General features: G+C 34.5%; 1 protein-coding gene across 7 annotated transcripts in view; it reads left to right on the forward strand.

The window, feature by feature from the left end:
- Positions 1-5,342: 5,342 nt before the first annotated feature.
- LOC127152307 (transcription factor 4) overlaps positions 5,343-24,273 on the forward strand; it is a 180,909-nt gene continuing 161,978 nt past the window's right edge. Inside the window, exons 1-4 of one of the 7 annotated variants that reach the window (XM_051092895.1) lie at positions 5,343-5,389; positions 8,301-8,417; positions 8,628-8,666; positions 9,306-9,378. In XM_051092895.1, coding sequence (XP_050948852.1) covers positions 5,375-5,389; positions 8,301-8,417; positions 8,628-8,666; positions 9,306-9,378 — 244 coding nt within the window. In that variant the 5' untranslated portion in view covers positions 5,343-5,374. The other 6 variants (XM_051092894.1, XM_051092897.1, XM_051092900.1 and 3 more) reach the window with 6 other exon arrangements.

A 24,273-nucleotide genomic window follows, 5' to 3' on the forward strand; every position in this document is an offset into this window, starting at 1 on the left:
TCAAGCATTTCTCATCACACTCTTCTGAAGATCGTCTCTGTCGAACAAACCGAGCGTTGATAGATGAAGCTCAAACTAAGCTGGGATAAATGTCATTTCTCTGGTTTCTCTCCATCATGTGATCGCTAAAGCTTCACCGAGATCTCTGACGTGTGTTTGCAATCCTTTCCCATCTAATCACTAATTGCGGTATGATATCCAAACACTTCCCTCTGTAATTCCACTGACCCAGATAGACCCGGCCGCCCCGACGCTAACGAGGAGGAGATCCATTTGATCCTTGATTAAATCTGCGGCCGTGGATCAGCGTCGGCTGTCTGAGCTTTAACCCCTCGAACGGGAAAGACCTTCACGTTACATATCAACATCGCATGTAGATCTGCTCCTGAACAAGCGCAGATAATAGAGTACATCTCAAATCTGCTTTGCCGTGTATCTGCGCGTGTCTCCAGACATGGAGACTCGCAGGCTTAAAGGCTTAGTGTGCATCCTCATTGTGTCAGTATTAAGATGTTTTAGCATTGTGTGCTTCAGAAAGAGACTTGAGCATTAATCTTCATCTCCTCAGGAGAAACTTGCTTTATTTGTTTCGCTTAAAGGGATAGTTCAAGCAAAACCAGCATTTATTCACCCTCATGTCTTAAAAAGTAGGTATAGGTGTCAAACTCCAAAAAAGACAGTGTGTAAAGCTTTATTTGAGGAACAGATTCTAATTTAAAGGAATAGTTTACGCAAAAATGAACTTTAGCTGAAAATATCCTCATCCTCAGGCCATCCAAGATGGAGATGCGTTTGTTTCTTCATCATATTTGGAGAAATGTGTCATTCAATCACTGTCTCACCAACTGATCCTCTGCAGTGAATGGGTGCCGTCAGAATCCACAAGTAATCCACACCACTCCAGTCCATCAGTTAACATCTTGAAGATGTTTTTTTGAACTAAAATCCGAGTACATAATTCATAATAACACTTTCTCCATTGGAAAAAGTGGTCTGGTCTGAATCAGGAGAGAAATCTGCACAGATCAAGCACCGTTTAAACAGTCCAAAACAGCTTTAAACCAATATGTGGCTGGATTTTGATGCGAGAGACAACAGGAGATGGACTTTTTCACTGGAGGAAGCGTTATTATGGGTTATGGACTCTGATTTGTTTTCCGATGATGAGTTAAAAATGTCTTAATGATGGATTTGTTTCAGCTTTTGTCTTCTCAAGATGTTAACTGATGGACTGGAGTGGTGTGGATTACTTGTGGATTATTGTGATGTTTTTATCAGCTGTTTGGACTCTCATTCAGACGGCACCCATTCACTGCAGAGGATCCATTGGTGAGCAAGTGATGAAATGACAAATCAAAGCAAAGTATTTTGTCTTAACTTTGTCTGTTACTTGATAGAATTTTGACGAAATCCTCCAAACAATGATTTAGAGGAATAGTTTACCCAAAAATATCCTTATCCTTAGGCCATCCAAGATTAGGATGAGTTTGTTTCTTCATCAGATTTGAAGAAATGTCATTTCATCACTGTCTCACCAATGGATCCTATGCAGTGAATGGGTGCCATCAGAATGAGAGTCCAAACAGCTGATAAAAACATCACAATAATCCACAAGTAATTCACACCACTCCAGTCCATCAGTTCACATCTTGAAGATGTTTTTTAACTAAATTCTGAGTCCGTGAATACTTCCTCCAGTGTAAAAGTGGTCTGGTTTAAATCAGGAGAGAATATGCACAGATCAAGCACCGTTTAAACAGTCCAAAACAGCTCTAAACAAATATGTGGCTGGATTTTGATGTGAGAGACAACAGGAGATTTTTCACTTTTTCACAGGAGGAAGCGTTATTATGGATTATGGACTTAGATTTTAGTTAAAAATGTCTTAAAACGTGCAGCTTTTGTCTTCTCAAGATGTTAACTGATGGACTGGAGCGGTGTGGATTACTTGTGGATTATTTTGATGTTTTATCAGCTGTTTGGACTCTCATTCTGACGGCACCCATTCACTGCAGATGATCCATTGGTGAGCAAGTGATTAAATGATGACACATTTCTCTAAATCTGATGAAGAAACTAACTGATCATAATCTTGGATGGACTAAGGATAAGCACATTTTCAGCACAATGCACATGTCAATGCACAATCAAACTCTACAGTATTTTAGTGTAACTTTGTCTGTTACTTGGTAGAAATTTGACTAAATCCTCCAAATAAAAAGGCCATTCAAGATGTAAATAAGCTTCTTTCTTCATCAGATTTGGAGAAATGTGTCATTCAGTCGTTTGCTCACCAGTGGATCCTCTGCAGTGAATGGGTGCCGTCAGAATGAGAGTCCAAACGGCTGATAAAAACATCACAGTAATCCACAAGTAATCCACACCACTCCAGTACATCAGTTAACATCTTGAAGATTTGTAACTAAAATCTGAGTCCATAATCCATAATAACACTTCCTGTAGTGAAAAAGTGGTCTGGTCTGAATCAGGAGAGAAATCTGCACAGATCAAGCACCATTAACAAGCCAAAACAGTCCAAAACATTAATTGATGGACTGGATTACTTGTGGATTATGATGCTTTTATCAGCTGTTTGGACTCTCATTCTGACGGCACCCATTCAGTGCAGAAGATCCGTTGGTGAGCAAGTGATTGAATGACACATTTCCACAAATCTGATGAAGAAACAAACTCATCATAATCTTGGATGGCCTAAAGATAAACACATTTTCATCTAATGTTCATTTTTGGATAAACCGTTCCTTTAAATCATTGTTTTGAGGATTTTGTCAAAATTCTATCAAGTAACAAACAAGTTAAACCAAAATACTTTGATTTGATTTGTTATTTCATCACTTGCTCAGCAGTGGATCCTATGCTGTGAATGGGTGCCGTCAGAATGAGAGTCCAAACTGCTGAAAAAACATCACAGTAATTCACAAGTAATCCACACCACTCCAGTCCATCAGTTAACATCTTGAAGACGTTTTTTTTTTAAACTAAAATTCAAGTCCATAATCCATAGTAACACTTCCTCCATTGGAAAAAGTAATCTGGTCTGAATCAGGAGAGAAATCTGCACAGATCAAACACTGTTTAAACAGTCCAAAACAGCTCTAAACCAATATGTGGCTGGATTTTAATGCAAGAGACAACATGAGACAGGAGGAGGAAGCGTTAAAATGTTTTAATGATGGATTTGTTTCAACTTTTGTCTTCTCAAGATGTTAACTGATGGACTTGAGTAGTGTGGATTACTTGTGCATTCACTGCAGAGGATCCGTTGGTAAGCAAGCGACTGAATGACACATTTCTCCAAATCTAATGAAGAAACAAACTTCTAACTATTTGCATTTATCATGCAACGGACTTAAACACACTCTGTCCATTTTGTGAGTGCACAGAACTGAAAGAAATCAATGAACAATTCAAATGTTGCTCATGCACCTCTGAGCTGAATTTACATGCAGAGCTCGCTGAATTCTCGCAACTCCAGACCGAAGCCAGATTCGCCCCGTTGCCGGTATTGATTACTGTGGTATTTTTGCATGATCGAGGAGGAATCTTTGTGAAGTTTCACAATCGGTTTCCACACAGCCCTTTGTTTCCACAGCTGCAGCCCGTTCCTTTCGATCACATGCGAAGGCTGCGCTGATCTTCCCCGTGGCTCTGCCCGTGCTTCATACCGTACTGTTTCAGTGGTTTGGTTATTAATGCTACAGCCTGGATAACCTGTGCTGAATACTGTAGTTTACAAGCCTCTTTCTTTTAATCAAATGTCAGTGCAGAAGGATGCATTTGGTTCTATAATAGTGAAACAACTGAAAAGAAAAACTCAGTTTCATACCTTTAACACTCTATAAAAAAATACTCCAATATAACATCTACTATAATGTGATAAATATTATTATATATTTATTTATATTTTTATATAATAATGTATTTGTTTTATGTATATTTATATTTTATTAAGGCAAAACATACAGCCTTTTTTCCCCTAGAATGTGAATAGAGAAGGATGCATTTGACCCTATTATATTGCAATTATAACATCTAAAACAACTAACTGGTTTGGAAAAATCCTGTGGCCAGTTTTGGGATCTAAAAGACTAACAAGATTTTTGTGCTGTTTTCTTTTCTTTTTTTTCTGTTTTTTTTTTAAGCATATTTCTATTGTTTCTTTTTTTTTTTACTATTATAATTTGTTCAGTCACTCAAAAGCAACTGAAAACAACTGAAAAAATTAAAATAAATGTAATATTTTTAAGATTAAGAAGCCTATAAACATCTCACTATAATAAAATGAAATATTACATTTAATATTCTATTTTAATATTGCATTTATTTGTATATATTTGTGTTTTATTAAGCCAAAAGATATAGCTTTATTTTTTATTTTTTCTTTTTTTTTTTTTTTTTTTTTTTTTCATATATGTCAATGGAGAAATTATGCTTTTAACCTGAAAATGGCCAATTTTGTGATCTGCCTCTAAAGCATTTTGGCACCAAATGCTTGATTTATTTATTTATTTTTTTTTTTTTTTTACATATTTTTTTAATTCAGTCACTCAAACTGTAAAACAACTAAAAAAATATTCATATGTTTTATACGCTTATAAAAAGTACTTGTACTGTAACTACTACAATATAATAAAATGTTCTAATATATATTTATTTATAGCTTTTATAATAATATATTACTTTTTTATGTAAGTTAGGTTTTTTTAAAGTAAAAAAATATAGCTTTTTTGAATTATTGAATTATTGTCAATATAGAGGATGCTTTTGGCCAAATAATAGCCAATTTGGCACCCCAGAAAGATCCATTTTAATAATTTTTTTTTTTAATCATATTTGTGTTTGTTTTTGATTTGTGCAGTCACATCTGAAGGTTTTTTCTGCACTTCTGCTTCACATCTTGTACAGTTTGTCAAATTCGGACCATGTGATGTTCAGATCACGCTGCCCAAAAAGCACAAACAATTTTTGTTTTCAATATTATTCATCAGTGACACAACAAACAAGTCTCGCCACGAAGATGCACTTTTGCATATATGCATGACTTTAGGACTAAAGCTACAACTTCGGCTACAACTTCAGAATCTGCAACCACCAGGAGGCGCTGCATTCAAACAGGAAGTGATGCTGTTTGTCACACATCCATTTCCTGACCCACCTGAGCAGCATGAGTAGTTTAAAACACATAACTGGATGAACGTTTCATAACGAGGTAATGCCTTTATAAGCGAACTCTGCTGTTAAATGTGTTTGTTTAGATGATTAAAACCTTTAGATTTCTGTTTGACAGATGCAGGATTGGCCTGGAAAGCTCTGTGCATCAATCCACTCGACTCGACAACTGACCGTCTGTCAGATGTCAGCGCTGACGGTGAGACTCGAGTTGTTGCTCTTCAATCCTCATGTTTGTGTTGAATACACTGATGAGTGTGTGTGATGTGTGGGTTAACAGAGACTGCTTCAGCGCAGGTGTGTGAAATAATGGACTCCTGTGACACATCAGACCTCTTAAAGAGATGCTTCTGCAGGGTTTCATAAGGCCCGTGTGTGTCATCCACCAATGCAACCATATTAAACACTTGTTATGAAAGCATAACGATGCGTTTAAACACAGATGAAGAAATGAATTGATCAGTTAAACTGATGATGATCCTTATGGATCAATACTGTGAGCTACACATTCTGATCACAGTGATTTTTTCTTTGTGTTTTAGTTGATATGCATTTATCTGCAATGTGACTTTGCAGATTCATTGGGGGGAAAAAACTCCATTCCTCTCCATTTATGCAAAACAATCTGTTGCAGCACTACAGGTGTTTGGGAAAATGCTGCAGTGCTTTTTGTTGGCATGCAGCGTTTGAGAAAAAAAAAGTTCAGGCAAGGCCTTCTTGTTCTCTAACAGCTAAAATCATGTTAGAAAACCATTTCTACCTGCATATGACTAGTTATGCATATATGAGTGAGGGTTTAACGCTGTAAGGCCCACTGTTGTAATATTACAACATTTTTTTTTTCTTGACTAACAAACCCTGCTCATTTTTTCCTCTCTAAGACCACATTTACCCAATTAATAGGTCTTATTGTTCAGCTTTCCGATGCAATTGGATGCTAGATTTTAAAAATAAGTCTATTTACTTGAACATGAAGTTACACAACCTGCGAACTTCCCTTGAAGCACATCATCTTGATTTTCTGGACTGGATAAATCAACATTCAAGTAAGTAAAATGCCTAAAATATATATTTTTTTGTGATTAGTAATATGTCTAGATCATGTAAGTTCTAAGGTATTGTTGAATGCTTTGATCACTTAAGATTTTGAGCTTGGGTCAAATAATATGTTTTTCCTTTTTTAAATGTATTTTTCTCTCTCTTTTTTTTTTAAAACCGTATTTATTTTTTCATTTATTTATTTTTCAGTTTATTTTTTAAAGGTCAAATGTGAATAGTTCCTCTTTAATTCTTTCTATATTATTATTATTTTTTAATTTAAATATCTATAATAATAATAAATATTTAATTTAAATATCTCCAAAGGTGATTATAAAGTGATTTTCATATTTTTTCCCCTATTATACATATAAAATATACGTATTTTTCTCTTTTTGTTTTCTTTTCTCCCTAATTTATTTTTATTTTTTCTTCATGTTTACATGCACAGATCAAAAGTGATTAAAAACTTTTTTTTTCCTCTATGCAAAAATGTTTTATTTGTTTCACTTTTTTTTCTTTAATTCTTTCTATATAATTTTTTTTTGTATTTAAACATCTCCAAAGGTGGTTATAAAGTGATTTTCATGTTTTTTCCCCTATTATACATATACAATATACATATTTTTCTCTTTTTGTGTTCTTTTCTCCCTAATTTATTTTTATTTTTTCTACCTGTTTACATGTATAGATCAAAAGTGATTAAAAACATTTTTTTCCTCTATGCAAAATGTTTTATTTTATTTGTTATACTTTTTTCTTTAATTCTTTCTATATTATTATTATTCTCTTTTAATTTAAACATCTCAAAAGGTGATTATAAAGTGATTTTCATGTTTTTTCCCCTATTATACATATACAATATACATATTTTTCTCTTTTTGTTTTCTTTTCTCCCTAATTTATTTTTATTTTTTCTTCCTGTTTACATGCACAGATCAAAAGTGATTAAAAACGTTTTTTCCTCTATGCAAAATGTTTTACTTTATTTGTTTCACTTTTTTCTTTAATTCTTTCTATATTATTTTTTATTTAAACATCCTGAAAGGTGATTAAAACGTGATTTTTATATTTGTCCCTATACAATAATATACATATTTTTCTCTTTTTATTTTCTTTTCCCCTTCATTTATTTTTTATTGCTTTATTTAATTTTTATATGTACAGTTGAAAAGTACATTTATTAAAGAAAATTCCCTTTTTATCCACTCATTTATTTGTTTTGCTTTATTTTTTCCCTTTTTATTAACTATTTTTTCTTTAATTCTTTCTTGATTGTTTTCTTATTTAAACGTTTTTCTCTATTAAAACACATATTGTCTCTATTTTTCTTTATTTTTCTTGCTTTCTTTAATTTTTTTTGTAAATGTAAAACCAAAAGTTATCCAAAACGTTTTTTCTCTATTAAAAAAAAAAAAAAAAAAATGAAGTGACCCAAAGTTGACTCCGAGCTGCTTTCAGCTGTCATTTGTTCTCCAGATCGCGCGCACAAATATGAAATAATGACTAAAACCCGTCTATGTCGAAGCAAACGTTTAATGTAAGGTCGTGGCAGTCAAAGTTAGTCTTTTTCCCGCGAGTGCCGTGTCTGCTCGGAGCGCTCCTGCAGTAGGTGGCTGTACGCGCACACTGATCCGGAGCTTCAGCGTCCTGTCAATAAAACACTCCACGAGCCGAGCGCAACACATCGCGGGCAGATCTGCGTGTTTATTTAATCCACATTCTCCCTCAGTTAGCGATCGCGTGTCTCGATTCGGATTGCTGAAGCCGCCGCCGCCGCGCGTCGGAGGGACACTTGGAGAGACTTTGTTCGCGATCGCGCTACCGGACACCTGCGCGTCCGCTTCACCTTGTGGCAGAATGTTGCTGTGAAGCACAGTGTCTTTTTCACGCAGAGTGGATTTTTTGGGGCTCGATCGTGCCGTGGGTCCGTGTGTGTGTGTGTTTGTGCGTTTGTGCGTGTGTGTGTGCGTGTGCGTGCGTGCGCGTAAGCGTGTGTGTGTGTTCTGAAGATCAGACACGCTCCTCCTGATCGGGTGTTTTCTCATTGCGATCTGTTTCCATGTTTTTAGGTTTATGTGATATTTCTAAAAATGCATCATCACCATCATCATCACCATCATCATCATCAGAGAATGGCCGCGTTAGGGACGGATAAAGAACTGAGCGATTTACTGGATTTCAGCGCGGTAAGTCACTTTGCGTTTCTGCACGCCGGAGGTCAACGATCACACTTTGTGTTTCGTTTTTGTCACATTTCATTGTGTTTCTCCGCGCAAATGACTCTGTAGAAGTCTTGTAAGATGACTTTTTTGCATTTGAAATCTGAAAGAAAGTTGCAAAAGCTTGTGTGGATTTGCTAGATGTGATGTTGCATTAGTAATTCTGTTGTCTTATAGATGCGAAACAGCGATTTGAAAATGTTCCCCACATCAATGGTAGTATATCCCACTTTATTCAGTCTTTTCTTGTGTTTTTTCCCTTTGCTTTCATAGATTCATATCAATGTTGTGTTGAACCGTAAAAAAAAAAAAAAAAAAGAGAGAGAAGCTTCTAATGGAATTTCTCGTCATTATCATTTGGCACTCGGTCCTAATGCAATTCTGCTCGGCTGGAATTCGGGAGAATTCTAGTTCGATCCCGTTAGGATTTCCTCCAAATGATGACAGAAATTCCATCAGAATGTTTTTGACAAGCAACGTGAGATTAGAGTAGATTCTAGCGGTTCAGAGCTAAATGTGCATCCTGTGAGAAATGCTTTTGGGAAGTTTTCACTCAGGAAATGTGCTTTTATGAAGCCACAGATCCAAAAATATTCCAGCTGTCTGTGTGCAGGCTGAAGTCAGGCTAGTTTATGCACTCAGGACACCGATTACGTCCAATTGGGCTTGGTTTCGACATTGCAATCGGATCACATTTGAGTTTAACAGCAGGTTATGCTATTAATCAAATTAAATTGCATGCATTTAAGATGCTGTGATGAGCATGTCTGCAGTGCTTTTTTTAACCAGTATGTGTTTTTTTGATTCAGGGCTGGTTGTGAAAGTTTCTAATGTGTTGTCACGATTGTTTTGTAGATGTTTTCCCCTCCTGTCAGCAGCGGGAAGAACGGACCGACGTCCCTGGGAAGCGGACACTTCTCTGGCTCAAGTATGTCGAATGCAACCCAACCTTGTGTGTTTTTGCCGGGTCGTTTCGTCGGCCCTCGGTTGCTGTCACCGAGTAATTACCAGCTTGGTTTAAATGTGCAATGTGTGTCTGTGAGATGTCAGAGCCCTTTAAAAACTTCAGGTGTTCACAGGCTGTGAGAATTCGGTTTGTTGTGGCAGACGACGGCGTTCGGTTTGCTTTCTGCACAAACACGCTCATGCATAATTTGTGCAATATGGACGCCGCACCTGCAGGCTTCCTCACGCGCGGATTTGCATTGTTAAAGTGCTCGTTTTATAAAACGTGACATTTTATTACGTCGCGGCTTGTAATGTGGTTTGCTTTGGAAACGCACGAGCGAGAGCTGATTCTAATTCCCCCTCTGATGAATGTTTCCTGCGGCAGCAGCAAATAAATAAATAATTACACCAGCGAAAAAATAAATGACCTTGACCCTGGAGGTGCGTTTAGGAAGCGCGCACGCTTTTTCCAGCGTGCGTTTGTTTTCAGATGATCCGAGCGCACAGATGGAGGGCAGAGACGGCGTTCGGCAGTCGCGGCCTTCGTGTGTTCTCAATGCCTGCTATTGTTTTCTTCAGACTTGAGTGTTGTTTAGGGTTCGATCATTTGCATGCCGCCCCCCTCCTTTGCCCCTCGGTTCCTGCGCTTTCGCCTCAATTGTGTCGCAGTTTTGCGCTGTTGGAAAGTCGGGCAGGAGGACGGAGGGGGGTCTTGCAAACTACAGCTAGTCTGTTGCCATGCAACTTGGCTCGGAAATGCTCGGAAAAGTGTGAATCGTTGGGGAAAGAGACGGCGTATTAAATAAATAACAGCAACGTGTGGGCACGCTGCTAAATTTGCGTAGTATTTATCTGTCTTAGACCCGTTTCCCGTGCCAGTCTCGGAGATTTCGGCTACCGGCGGCGGATAGGCCCCGGATGGCGCGGCGTACGTTTGTTCTGGTAACAGCCGTAGCTTATTAAGCCACGTCGAAAAGTGGGGTTCTTTTAATAACGCGCTTGTACGCGGGCCGAAAAAAGTGCTGGGCGCAAAGCCTGCTGCTATTTGCATCGCTCTGTTTTGGTTATGCTTGTCAATCAAACGCCAGCGATTGCATTAAGCGCACAGATGAAGAGAGAGAAGAAGATTTCTCCTCCCACAATCCAGCACCTCTCAGAGCGGCTTTGTCTTTCTCTTAGCGAGCAGAACGACGGCAGAAAAGGAGCCGAGGCGGCGAGGGGGAGAGATGCGGAGGAATATCAAACCCTTTAATTGTGCCTGAGATTAGGAATTAATGAGCGTTTTAGCTTGTAATAGCAATATTATTGCTACAATTTGCTATCTAATGCTAATAATGAGCCCGCTTATAATAGTCCGATTTTCAGGCCTCTGACTTGCCGGGGTTATTTCTGCTCGGCTTTTTTGCTCGCGTGAGATAAAATGGGCCTAAAAATTCCTCCTGGCAACTTCTGTTCCTTAAAAGCACTTTTTTAACCACACTTTGCAGGTTGAAGTGACAAAACTTACAATGCAGAAGTGGTCCATATGATGACTTCAGTCGTGTGACAGCTCTGCGTCTCATATGTTCTTATTTAGAACTTTCAAATCAGTGATTTCTGCATTAAGATTAAAAAAAAAAGTTTCTGCATATTTAAACAATACATAGATTTAAAATATAAATATTTAAATGCACACATTTTTATTTCAAATTTACATTCATCTAAATATATTTAAATATTTATTTAAAATTTAAATTAATATAAATGTTTATATACACAAGTGTATTTTTTAATTTTTTTACTTTTTATTTATTGATTTCAAGTTTTAAGTCGTACGACAGCTTTGCATTAAGATTTAAAATCTTAAGTTTTTATTTTTTTAGTTTTGTAAATATATAAACAAATAAATTGATATATTTATTTAAAGTGTAAATCAATATAAATATCTAAATGCATACATTTTAATTTCAAATTTACATTAATCTAAATATTCAAATATTTATTTAAAATTTAAATTAATATAAATGTTTAAATACATAATTATTTATTTATTTTTTTATTTCAAGTCTTAAATCATAAGACAGCTTTGCATCTCATATGTTCTCATTTAAATTTTAAAATGAGTGATGTCTGCATTAAGATTTTTTTTTTTTACATATTTAAACAAATAAATACATTAAAATTTAAATCAATAAAAATATTTAAATGCATACAATTTTTATATATAATTTACATTAAATATTTAAATATTTATTTAATGTTTAAATACATATGGTTTATTTATTTATTTTTTATTTATTTTATTATTAGTAGTATTATTATTTTTACAACATTTTCTGATGCATTTACAGTCCTCAGTATTAGCATTTTGGTGGTTCAGAATAAAAGTCACTACTAAATTTTTTACTTATGAATTATCATATTTTCTTCATTTATTTTTTAATAGGAATTTTGAAATGCCTTGTGCTGAATTTTAATTGTTTCTATCAGATAAACAGTAAATGCATTTTACCAGTGTACCAGTAATCAGTATGAATCTTCATGCAATCAGATCCTCTAAACTTTCAATGCACATGAGCCACTTTTGTCATTTAGGCCACTTGAGTTCACCATTTCCTCTAAACGCCGTAGCATCTATGCTAAGAATGCTCGTGCTTTATTATTAGCCGTCTAGAGACGTCACGCTGAGCTCGCTGAGAAAAGATGCCAGAAAGCCAGCGTTACGTCAGCACTGGGGAAAATCTCACTTCACTTTCATTGTCTCACTGATGAGTTTAGTTCACTACACTTCACTATCTGTGCAGCATGTGAATGTGCCGTTTGAGTCCCTGGATGACCTTACAGATGTCAATACACGAAAGGCGAACCATCTCTACTTTTATATAAGAAATCAGTTCATCCTTGATCAAGAGTGTCTTCAGTTCCTGCTGCTTTTGTTCAGCTGCTCTGATTTTCTGGCCTCTGACTGTATTTTATACCATCTGTCCCAAATTCACTGTTTTTTTTTTTTCTTGCTGAAAGTAAATTTATCCAGTGCTCAGGGCAAAAATGACACCGAAAATGCCCCAGATATTTCAAATGGGTGGACAAAAAATGCCCCTGAGTAAACTGGATATTTTAAATAATACTCCAGATTATACACTACCGGTCAATGTTTTTAAAATGGTTTTGAAAGTCTCACTATGGCCGCATTTATTTGATCAAAAATACAGTAAAAACAGTAAAATTGTGAAATATTTTTACAATTTGAAATAGCTGTTTTCTATGTGAATATCTGTTCAAATGTAATTTATTCCTGCGATCAAAGCTGAATTTTCAGCATCATTACTCCAGTCTTCACTGTCACATGATCCTTCAGAAATCATTCTAATATGCAAATTTGCTACTTAAGAAACTTATCAGTGTTAAAAACACAAAAGTTTGGGGTAAGTATGATTTAAAAATAGAAAGAAATGAATACTTTAATTCATCAAGCATGCATTTAATTGATCAGTAGTGACAGTAAAAAAAGGTTCTTTTTGTTACTTTGAATGTTCCATTCATCAAAGAATCCTGGACAAAATGTATCACTGAAATGTATCACAGTAGCAAATCAGCATATTAGAATGATTTCTGATCATGTGACACTGAAGGCTGGAGTAATGATGCTGAAAATTCAGCTTTGATCGCAGGAAATAAATTACATTTTAATGCATATTCACATAATAAACATTTATATTAAATTGTAATAATATTTAACAATTTTACAGTATTTTTAATCAAATAAACAGCCTTTGTGAGCAGAAGAGACTTTCAAAAGCATAAAAAAATATTCTGAGCATTTGACTAGTAGTGTATATTTTATTTTATTTTGATCAGATCTTCATAAAAATGCTTTCATAAAGGTAAAATAAATATTGGCTTTAATGAACTTTAATAAAAAGCATCACAATCATGACAAAGCGGCCCTTAACGGGCCCCAATCGGCCTCGGAACGGGCCTTCGGTGGCACAATAGCTTCTGTTGTTTTGAACTTGTTTGCGTCTCGTTCCCCCAAAAAGCAGTCGTGGTGTCCTGTGTGTCCTCCAAAGTTACGTCAGCAGAGTTTGTTTCCCACCGTGCCGTTGGCTGGATTCTCGCTCTGTTGACATTGTTGTGTCCTGTAGCCCACTTCCTTTGTGATTAAATGTCTGTGTGTGTGTGTTTGTGAATATGTTTCTTGCTTTTTATCTCTGCGCTGCTTTGATAAGGCTGGTCTGGGCTCTCACACGCTGTTTGTTTGACCTGGAAATGGGGCTCTTAAACCTATTTGTGCTTGAACTGTTCGGGACGGGCGCAGACGCAACATTCGCCGCATGTTGATTAGCGCTTATGTCATGTATAGACTGCGGTGCGGACGTCTTTAAAGTCAACGCCAAATCAAAACCTGCTCTGTTTAAGCTCTTAATTTGTGTCGCTGGTCTTAATGTCAATGATTCATCATGTAATTATGAAGAATAAGCTGTCAAATAACTTGCTCCGCCTCTGAAACTACTTTTCTTTCCATCTGACGTCATCAATTCCTCTGTTGTTCCACCTTCGTCTATTTAAGTCCGGCATTTTTCATGATACAGTCATTTCCTGAAGTGTAAGAATCAAGTCCTGGTCAAATTTCATGTTGACTTTAAATGCCATTTAAAAACTACAGGGTTCACAGCAATTGTTTTTAAATAATACTAATAAAAAAAATCATAATTTTAATTAATCAGTACTCTGTATACATTAAAGTTTAATTAATTATAAAAGTTAGATTACTATTGTTTTTTTTAATATATATTATTTAACATCCTTAAATAAGCTAGAAATATGACTTATTATTTTCACTGTAATTTATTATTATTTAACATCCTTAAATGGGGTAGATTTACTATTCATTATTTTTTATTACTTGTTTTTTAACATCCTTAAATTTGATTAAATATTTTATTATTTATTAACATCCTTAAATGAGGAATATTTACTATGCATTGTTTTTTAAATTATTGTTATTTAATATCCTTAAATAAGTTACATTTACTCCTTATTGTTTTGATTGATTTAAAAATTAAGATACATTTACTATTCATTATTTTTAAGTGTTATTTATTATTTAACACCATTAAACAAGTTAGATTTCCTATTCATTATATTTAAGAATTATTTATCCTTGTTTAACATCATTAAACAAGTTAGATTTACTAATTATTTGTATTATTTACAATTATTTTTTGTACAATTATTTTTAAAATTGTTATATATATATATATTATAATTGTTAAATATAATTGTTGTATATATATATATATATATATATATATTTAATTATTTAACAATCTTAAAAAATATATTTTACTGTTTTTTATTTTGGCAATAAATAAATAATGTATAAGACTATAAGATTATTTTTCCCCCTTATTTCTTAATTTAAGCACAATTATCACAAGCATCTTACAAAATTTTGTTGCTTAAATAAATGCATCTTGTTTTAAGCTTATTAAATATGCTCTTTACTGTATAACTTGACAAAAATACTGATTTGTCATGCTTTATATTATTTTGTATGTATTTTGCATGGTTGTTATTTGATATTTTATTGTCCCAGAGTAACCCTGATAAAGTCTGCTCAAGTTAAAAAAAAAGAAAATACATAAACAGGAAAATATAAGTACAATTAAACCAGACAAAAATGGATGTTGATGCCAAGCAGCTGATAAACAGGCTGATTTTGAAGGGCGAGTGAGCAGCGCTCGTGTTGTTTTGGACAGACGCTGATGTCTGTAAGGAAGTGCAGGCAGAGCTACTTCCTGTTTTTGTGTGCGGGTCTCCTGACTGGAACGGAGCTGCTTTTCACCTTCGCTTACTGTTAGATCTGCTCGTTGTGGTTTATCTAAGGGCTTTTCCATTAGAGTCTTGTTTAGTTCAGGTAGTCGGGTCCAGTCTGATCTAATCTGGTGCGGTTTGGTGCCGTGATGGGTAATAAAGTCCGCTTTCCATCTGTCGGATTCGGTTAAGGCGCGCCGGCGATCCGGTTCAATCCGTTCACTTCCATTCAGATCCATATAATTGAATGTTATTGTTTTATTTGTTTTGCACAAAGACGCTTTACAGAGACGCGCGGCCTGAACTGGACTCTGTCATTTCTGATCCCGTCCCGTCCGCGGTCGTAATGAATGACTTAAAATACGGCCTGGGAAAGTGTACCGACTAAAGACGCCACTGTCTACAGTGATTCAGCACCCTCATGAAACAACAATAGGGGCAAAGTGCATTGTGGGTAATGACGATTGATGGGAAACACCCATCGCACGGTGCTGATCTTACACTTTCATTCACAATAACCTTTGGAAAATCGCCCTACCCTTTTCAAACAAGTTCCTGAAGGTTCCCATGCAGTTGACACGCACTGAAAGTCAAGAAAAATGACTGATTTGATCTCTTTAATGTCTCAAATGTTTCTCTTAGACTGCAAATGAAGACTTCTACTGAAATCTCCGATGTTTGTTCTGAGAAAAGTCTTTCATTCACTCATTTGTGTCTGTTTTTACTTTCAAAGTCTCATGTGTTTCTCAATTATGTCTCATTATGAAAGACCAGTTTCAACCTCTGAGCAACAAATTTAGTTCAGAGATAAATTTGTCATTTGAGTTCATTAATGTCAGTGCAGGTTTTTTTTAGTGGAGACATCTGAGACAAATTGAAATACTTAATGTGATTCTCACTTTTGTCTTATTTAATGCTCATAAGCTTCTGCTCACTGAAATTGTGCTGAATTATCTCTTTTCATTAATGAAGCTTCATGATTGTTAGTTCATGTTTTAACACCTGAAACAGTTAAATGCTTATTGTGATTGATTCTCAGTTATGTCTCATTTAAGTCTCATTTAAGTTATGAACAAGCAACTCCTGCCCAATAACATTTTATTGAATGAACTCGTAACTTTTAATTTTAATGAAGCTTTGTAATTTTTAGTTCAGCTTTTAGGAGAAACTTTTGAGACAAAGTACTTCATGTGATTCTCAACTGTCTCATTTACGTCTCATGTGTTATAAAAGCAATTTTTGAGCAGTTAAATTCTCAATTATGTCTCATTAAAGTCTCATAAGTTTAAAAAAAGAGCAGCTTTCTGGCCGGTTAAATGTTAGTGGGTTTTCAGTTCAGGTTTTTAGGAAAAACATTTGAGACAAAATACTTCAAGTGATTCTCAGTTATGTCTCATTTACATCTTAGAAGTTATAAAAGAACAATTTTTCAGCAGTTAAATTCTCAATTATGTCTCAAGTTATAAAAGAGCAACTTCTGGGCAATAATTTTATTGGGTGAACTTTTTGCCTTAATGAATTCGATTTTCAGTTCAGGTTTTTAGGAGAAACATTCGAGACAAAGTACGTAATGTCAATTATGTCTCATTTAAGTCTCCCTTAAATTCTAAAAAAGCAACTTCTGCCCAGTAAAATTGTATTGAATGAGCTCTTTCCATGAATAAATCTCCATGATTGTCAGTGTTGAATTTTTAATAGAAACATCTGAGTCAAAGGTAAATACTTAATGTGATTCTCATTTATGTCTCATTTAAGTCTCGTAAGTTATAAAAGACCAACTTTTGAGCAATAAAATGTATTAGAGTTAACGCTTTGCCTTAAGGAAGTTTTGTGGTTTTCAGTTCAGGTTTTTAAGAGAAACTTTTGAGACAAAGTACTTCATGTGATGGTCATTTATGTCTCATTTACATCTCAGACAGTAAAACTCTCAATTATGTCTCATTAATGTCTCATAAGTTATAAAGGAGCAACTTTCTGGGAAATCAGATGTTATTGGGTTTTCAGTTCAGGTTTTTAGGAGAAACATTCGAGACAAAGTACATAATGTAATTCTCAATTATGTCTCATTTAAGTCTCACTTAAGTTATGGAAGAGCAACTTCTGTCCAATAAAATTGTATTGAATGAGCTCTTTCCATTAATAAATCTCCATGATTGTCAGTGTTGAATTTTTAAGAGAAACATCTGAGACAAAGGTAAATACTTAATGTGATTCTTATTTATGTCTCATTTATTTCTCATAAGTTCTGAAAGAGCAACTTTTGAGCAATACAATGTTAGTGAGTTAATGCTTTGCCTTAATTAAGCTTCGTAATTTTTAGTTTAGGTTTTAGGAGAAACATTTGAGAGAAATTACTTCATGTGATTCTCAATTGTGTCATTTATGTCTCAGATGTTATAAAAGAGCAATTTTTGAGCAGTTAAATTCTCAATTATGTCTCATTAATGTCTCATAAGTTATAAAGGAGCAACTTTCTGGGAAATCAGATGTTATTGGGTTTTCAGTTCAGGTTTTTAGGAGAAACATTCGAGACAGAGTACATAATGTAATTCTCAATTATGTCTCATTTAAGTCTCACATAAGTTATGAAAGAGCAGCTTCTGCCCAGTAAAATTGTATTGAATGAGCTCTTTCCATTAATAAATCTCCATGATTGTCAGTGTTGAATTTTTAAGAGAAACATCTGAGACAAAGGTAAATACTTAATGTGATTCTTATTTATGTCTCATTTATTTCTCATAAGTTCTGAAAGAGCAACTTCTGCCCAGTAAAATTGTATTGAATGAGCTCTTTCCATTAGTAAATCTCTACGATTGTCAGTGTTGAATTTTTAAGAGAAACATCTGAGACAAAGGTAAATACTTAATGCATTTCTCATTTATGTCTCATTTATTTCTCATAAGTTCTGAAAGCAACTTTTGAGCAATAAAATGTTATTGAGTTAATTCTTTGCCTTAATTAATCTTTGTAATTTTTAGTTCAGGTTTTAGGAGAAACATTTAAGTAGTACTTCATGTGATTCTCAATTGTCTCATTTACGTCTCATACGTTATAAAAGCAATTTTGAGCAGTTAAATTCTCAATTATGTCTCATTTAAGTCTCGTAAGTTAAAAAAGAGCAACTTTCTGGGCAGTTAAATGTTATTGTGTTTTCAGTTCGGGTTTTTAGGAGAAACATTTGAGACAAACTATTTAATGTGATTCTCAGTTATGTCTCATTTAAGTCTCACATAAGTTATGAAAGACCATTTTCTCCCCAATAAAATTGTATTGAATTAACTCTTTCCATTAATAAATCTACATAATTGTCAGTGTTGATTTTTTAGGAGAAACATCTGAGGCAAAGGTAAATGCTTAATGCATTTCTCATTTATGTCTCAAGTCTCATAAATTCTGAAAGAGCAACTTCTGAGCAATAAAGTGTTATTGAGTTAACACTTTGCCTTATTGAAGCTTCATGATTTTCGGTCTTTTTTTAGGAGAAACATTTGAGACAAAGTAGTTTATATGATTCTTAATTATGTCTCATTCATGTCTCAGTAGTTATAAAAGAGCACTTTTTGAGCAGTTAAATTCTTAGTTATTTCTCATTGAAGTCTCAAAAGTTATAAAAGAGCAACATCTGGGCAATTAAGTGCTATTGGGTTTTCAGTTCGGGTTTTTGAGACAAAGTACTTAATGTGATTCTCATTTATGTCTCATTTAAGTCTTGTAAGTTTTAAAAGACCAAATTCTGAGCAATAAAATGTTCTTGAGGTAACACTTTGCCTTATTGAAGCTTCATGATTTTTAGTTTTAGGAGAAACATTTAAGGCGAAGTACTTCATGTGATTCGCAATTGTCTCATTTACGTCTCAGAAGTTATAAAAGAACATTTTTTGAGCCGTTAAATTCTCAGTTATGTCTCATTAAAGTCTCATAAGTTAAAAAAGAGCAACTTTCTGGGCAATTAAAATTTTATTGGGTTTTCAGTTCCGTTTTTAAAGAGAAACGTTTGAGATGAAGTACTTAATGTGAATCTCATTTATGTCTCATTTAACTCTCATAAGTTTTGAAAGACCAACTTCTCAGCAGTACAACTTTTTTTGAGCAAATGTTTTCCCTTAATGAAGCTTCGTGATTGTAAGTGCAAGTTTTTTAGTGGAAAGGCAGACAAAGTTGGTACCTAAATGAGACATAACTGAGAACTCTATTTCTCAGGCACTGAAGAATTAACCAGTAACACGTCCTGTGTGTTAACGAGTGGTCTTGTCCTTAACGAATGGCGGTGATTTGCGCGCGGGGTGGGAACAGCACACCTTGTTTTGTCGCCGCACCTGCTCATAGCGGTGAAGGTGAAGAGACTCAAAAAAGAGTAATTAGCCGTCTGAAAATAAAGGCAGAGGAACAGCAGCACTGTGTGTAATTAACACGGCAGGTGAGGAGCACGCTGAAACAGAGAACTTTTAATTAAAACGGCTGACTTGTTTGGATATTGTCAAGTGTGCCGCTGGAAGATGTGCCACTGTAATGGCTGCCATAATTGAGCAGTGACAGAGGCTAATGCTAGCGCGCCTCACGTGTGTGTGTGTGTGATGTCATCTGTGTCAGAGGTAGAAGTGTGTGTGTTCCTGGTGGTTTCATTGATGTTGTATTTGTATACGGAGTTCAAAATGAACACTCATTATGTTGCTGCTTTTATCATCGAAAGTGTATCTAGAGTGCTGAAAGTGTTGTTTGTTTTTGTATTTCATTTTTTTTTTAACATACCATATATGTGGAACATTACAGAGCCAACAAAATGAAATCTGATAAGTACAACCGCAACACATTTTATGACTTCTTTTTGTAACATTTTAGTGCTATTTTTAATTCTGAGCGTTTAGGCTGTTGCTATGTGGTTGCTAGGTGTTTTTGTCCCGTCTGGAGTGAGTATGTGAATTTTTGGGTTTTTTTGTTGTGTTTTTTTTTTTTTTTAGAAGTTTTAACACGCTGCTAAACAGATATCTAGAGGCCAGGATCTCATCAGCTGTGTAAAGTGTTTGATGAATCAGTTTACCTGATGTGAGTGTTTCAGCAGCACCTTGATGTCTGTCCTTCTAATTTGATGTGGGAATCTGTTCGGTGGGAATCGGTGCACATTTGGTCCAGAAACGCTGATGCAAGTGGGATGGAGTCTGGGTTTAGAGGATGTTTTCATGTTCTTCCTTCAGATGCCGTTGTGTTGCTTTATGGATTTGGTCTTGATTCTTTCCTTTTATGGAGAAAATAATGACTGAGGGCTGTTTCCTTATTACTCCAGTCAAGGTTATTACGGTTAATAAAAGCAGAGAGAGAAAAAACCCTTTCCTTTATTTATGGGGAAAAAACTGAAATTGCAAAAATAAAAATAAATAAATAAATAAATAAAGATGCGATTGCAATATATAAAAATGTTCAAAATATTATTAAAACATTTAAATAAAATGTCAAAAACACAAAAAATAACTAAAACATTAACTCAATTTAAATGCAAATGGGGCATAAAAAAAATTTCAAAATCTTAATAAAAACTATATAGACATTTAAAACAAAAAGCCTAATAAAAATGAAATAAAAATTGTGAAAACGAACTAAATTTAAAATGAAAATGGACAATTATATTTTAAAAAATTATTATTATTTATTTATTACTAAATTTAAAATGGACATTAAGAAAATGAAAACTTAATCTAAATATAAATAGTGCTGTCAAACGATTAAGCGTGATTAATCGCATCCAAAATAAAAGTTTTTGTTTATGTAATATATGTGTGTGTACTCTGTATATTTAGTGTGTATGTATACACACATGGATATATTTAAAAAAATATGTTAGGGCTGTCAAACGATTAATCGCGATTAATTGCATACAAAATACAAGTTTGATTTTGCCTAATATATGTGTGTTCTGTGTGTGATTATTATGTATATATACAGTAAATACACACAATTTAATGTACGTATTTAAGAGAAATATGTTATTTATGTACAAAATATTTTTATTTATATATAATTTAAAAATTATTTTTAAATACATATACTATATTAAATACATATATTAAATTATAATAAATACATATACTTAAATATACACATGTATGTGCTTGTACACAGCACACACACATATATTAGTCAAACTTTGTATGCGATTAATCACGATTAATCGTTTGCCAACCCTATTTTATATATTAAATATATTTATATATAACATTAATCACATGTAAATATTTTCAAAATATATACTGTATGTGTGCATTCATTTATGTAAACAAAAACTTTTATTTTGCATGTGATTAATCGCAATTAATCATTTAACAGCACTAAAATAAACACTATAATAGTAACTCAATAATGCTAAAATAACCTAATTTCATCAATTGTGATCACCAGCTGGTATTGATTTGTGTATTTTAGCACTGGATTGACCAATCCTCTGTTTTATAAGTGTTTTTCTTAATTGCTCTGTAACTAGTTAAGTCGCAACTTTTCTATTAGACAGACGAAGCCTGATTTAGCAGTGAAATTCCTGCAGTTGTTCACATGTTGTTGTGCATGACTGGAATTTCAGGAAGTGTCAGGTTGAAGTGAAGTGTTCGGATTATCTGTGTGTGTGTGTAAGTTGAGAGGAAATCTCATCTTGGTTTTCCTAAAAGGCAGTTGAACATCTGGCAGTGTGTATGTGTGTGTGTGTGTGTGTGTGTGTGTGTGTGACGCCATTGACATTCCATTCCATCAGTGCTTTGGTTATGGCTGCCGTTTGCATGCATGCATGCGCGTGTGTGTGTATGTGTGTGTGCAGCCATTTGCAATCGTAGAAAGCTCTTGCGTGTGTTTTATGTGTTTGTTTATGTGCGTTTGACGTGTGTGTGTGTTTTTCTCACTCTCACGGTGTGGGCAGTACGTGCTACTGTTTTTCCAAGTGCTAATTTTTGCTGCAGTTGCTGGTTTAACGTCCATCTCGTTACATCTTGAACCAATTACAGCCCTAATTATCCAATAAATATGTATTTAAGAAGCTGTTTACTTTGCGTGTGTGTCGTGACACATAGAGCAGAAATCAAACCCGCTGGGGTTACGAGCTCTAAACATCGTACAGAAACCGAAGATATGAGACCGAATGCAGAAAAACATTCGCAAATGCAAAGGCTGTGCACAAATTGTGGTATTCTGAATTTGTTTTTCACTGTATTTCTTGTACAAAAACTTGTCCAGGCCATATTTCATACCATTTGAAAAAGGAAAAAAATTAAGTATATTATGAAGTAAATGTAGTAAATACAAAGTATTATTTTTTGTAAAAAAACAAAACTATAAATATACAAATATATAAATATAAATGTATATGATATACTATAAATAAAAAGCTGACATTGTCACTTTAGTTTTATAACAGTTAAGCACATTTAACCCCCAAATTCTCATTACTGTCATGCATCTGATCATTTTACTTTTGCATTAGTTTATGATACAGCTTTTTTAACACACAGCAAAAATTGTATTTATGTATAAATGCCTTACTTTTAAAGATATGTAATTTCCTCATTTTTTCACATTTTTTGCATTGTGATTATTATTATTATTATTATTATTATTGTCGCCAATTAACCCATACCTCAATTTTTTTTTGCCATAATTAAAAAAGAAATTGTCATACTATAGTACAACAATGACTATGATGATTATTAAATTGCATTTATGTTGTGTTAAATACAACATAAAATATATTACGCATTTTATGCACAAAAAATATTCACTTAAATGAAATGCACAGCCTTGCTATTATGCATTTTATGCACAAAAAAGCACTTTGTGCACAAAAATATGCACTTTAATTAAAAGCACTTTATGCACAAAAAATATGCATTTAAATGAAATGCACTCTATGCATAATCTAATGTGAAGCACAACTATGAATAATAGGAATAACGAAAAAGCTAAATGTAAAATGTTTGGATGCATAGTAGTTATAAGAATTTGGGGGGTAAATGTGTTTAATTGTCATGAAAACAGTCTGTCACAACTGTCACAATTTACAGTATGCTTCATTTTCTCTAAACAGAATATAGTTTAATATTAATGCCTTTTGGTTTGACGCTGAAATGTGACCTACTCTTGACACATTTTTTTATTCACTCTTTCGTTCTTGTTTAAAGAAACAGAGAGTGAGTGAGACAGACAGAGAGAGAGCGACAGGAATGTAACCGGACACTGTGAGGAGTTTTTCCCACAGAAGTGCCCTCTCATGAAAGGCTTTTGTCTGGCCGCTGTGTTCAAACATACTCGTTTCTCTCTCACTCACTCACTCAGTCGTGTTTTTTTTTTTCCCTCTGAAAGTTTTGCAGGTGTTCAGGGCGCAGCAATGAAACGAGGTCTGTTATTTAGTGCGTGCGGCGGGCGGGCGGGCCGGTGGGCGGGGCTTCCTGGCCTCTTTCTCCTCCATCAGGGTCATTGGCTGAGGAGGAGCAGAGAGGGGGTGATGTGTAATGGGAAAAGCAGAAAGACAGAGATCTGCTCAGTGTAAACACAGAGTGTTCTGTTATAGATGCTGACAGACCAGACACACACTCACACACACACACGGGATGAAACAGTTTTCAGATGACACTGTAGTTTTGTGATTCTCGATACTACAGTAAAACTAATACGCAGTAATTGAAGGCAAAATATAAGGAAAATATTAATATAAATATTAGCAAATGAAATAGTATTTCTAAATAAACACTGAAAAAGTAATAAAAAGCAAAAAAAGAATGTTTCTTGTAAATGTCGTTTAATTAATGTTAAATTTAATATGAACAGATAGCAAGAGGACTCCAATTTGCATTTACAGGGAAACACCTGAAAATGCACAGTTCCGACATTCTGACACTGTTTACATTCATTCTCAAAAACGGGCGTTTTGACCAACAAGTGCGTTTGACCGTTCAAGCATGCAGCCACATTTCCTACGAGGCGCAAATGTTATTCACAGAGCGTGAACACACATGCACGTGAGCGTTTGAATGCATCAGCCTGTCAGTCAGAAAATACTGTAGGAAGCTCATTATGTTGTATACATTGTAACATTATCTTTAGGTAT

The sequence above is a fragment of the Labeo rohita genome, chromosome 21 (assembly GCF_022985175.1).
Source record: "Labeo rohita strain BAU-BD-2019 chromosome 21, IGBB_LRoh.1.0, whole genome shotgun sequence".
Lineage (NCBI taxonomy): Eukaryota > Metazoa > Chordata > Actinopteri > Cypriniformes > Cyprinidae > Labeo > Labeo rohita.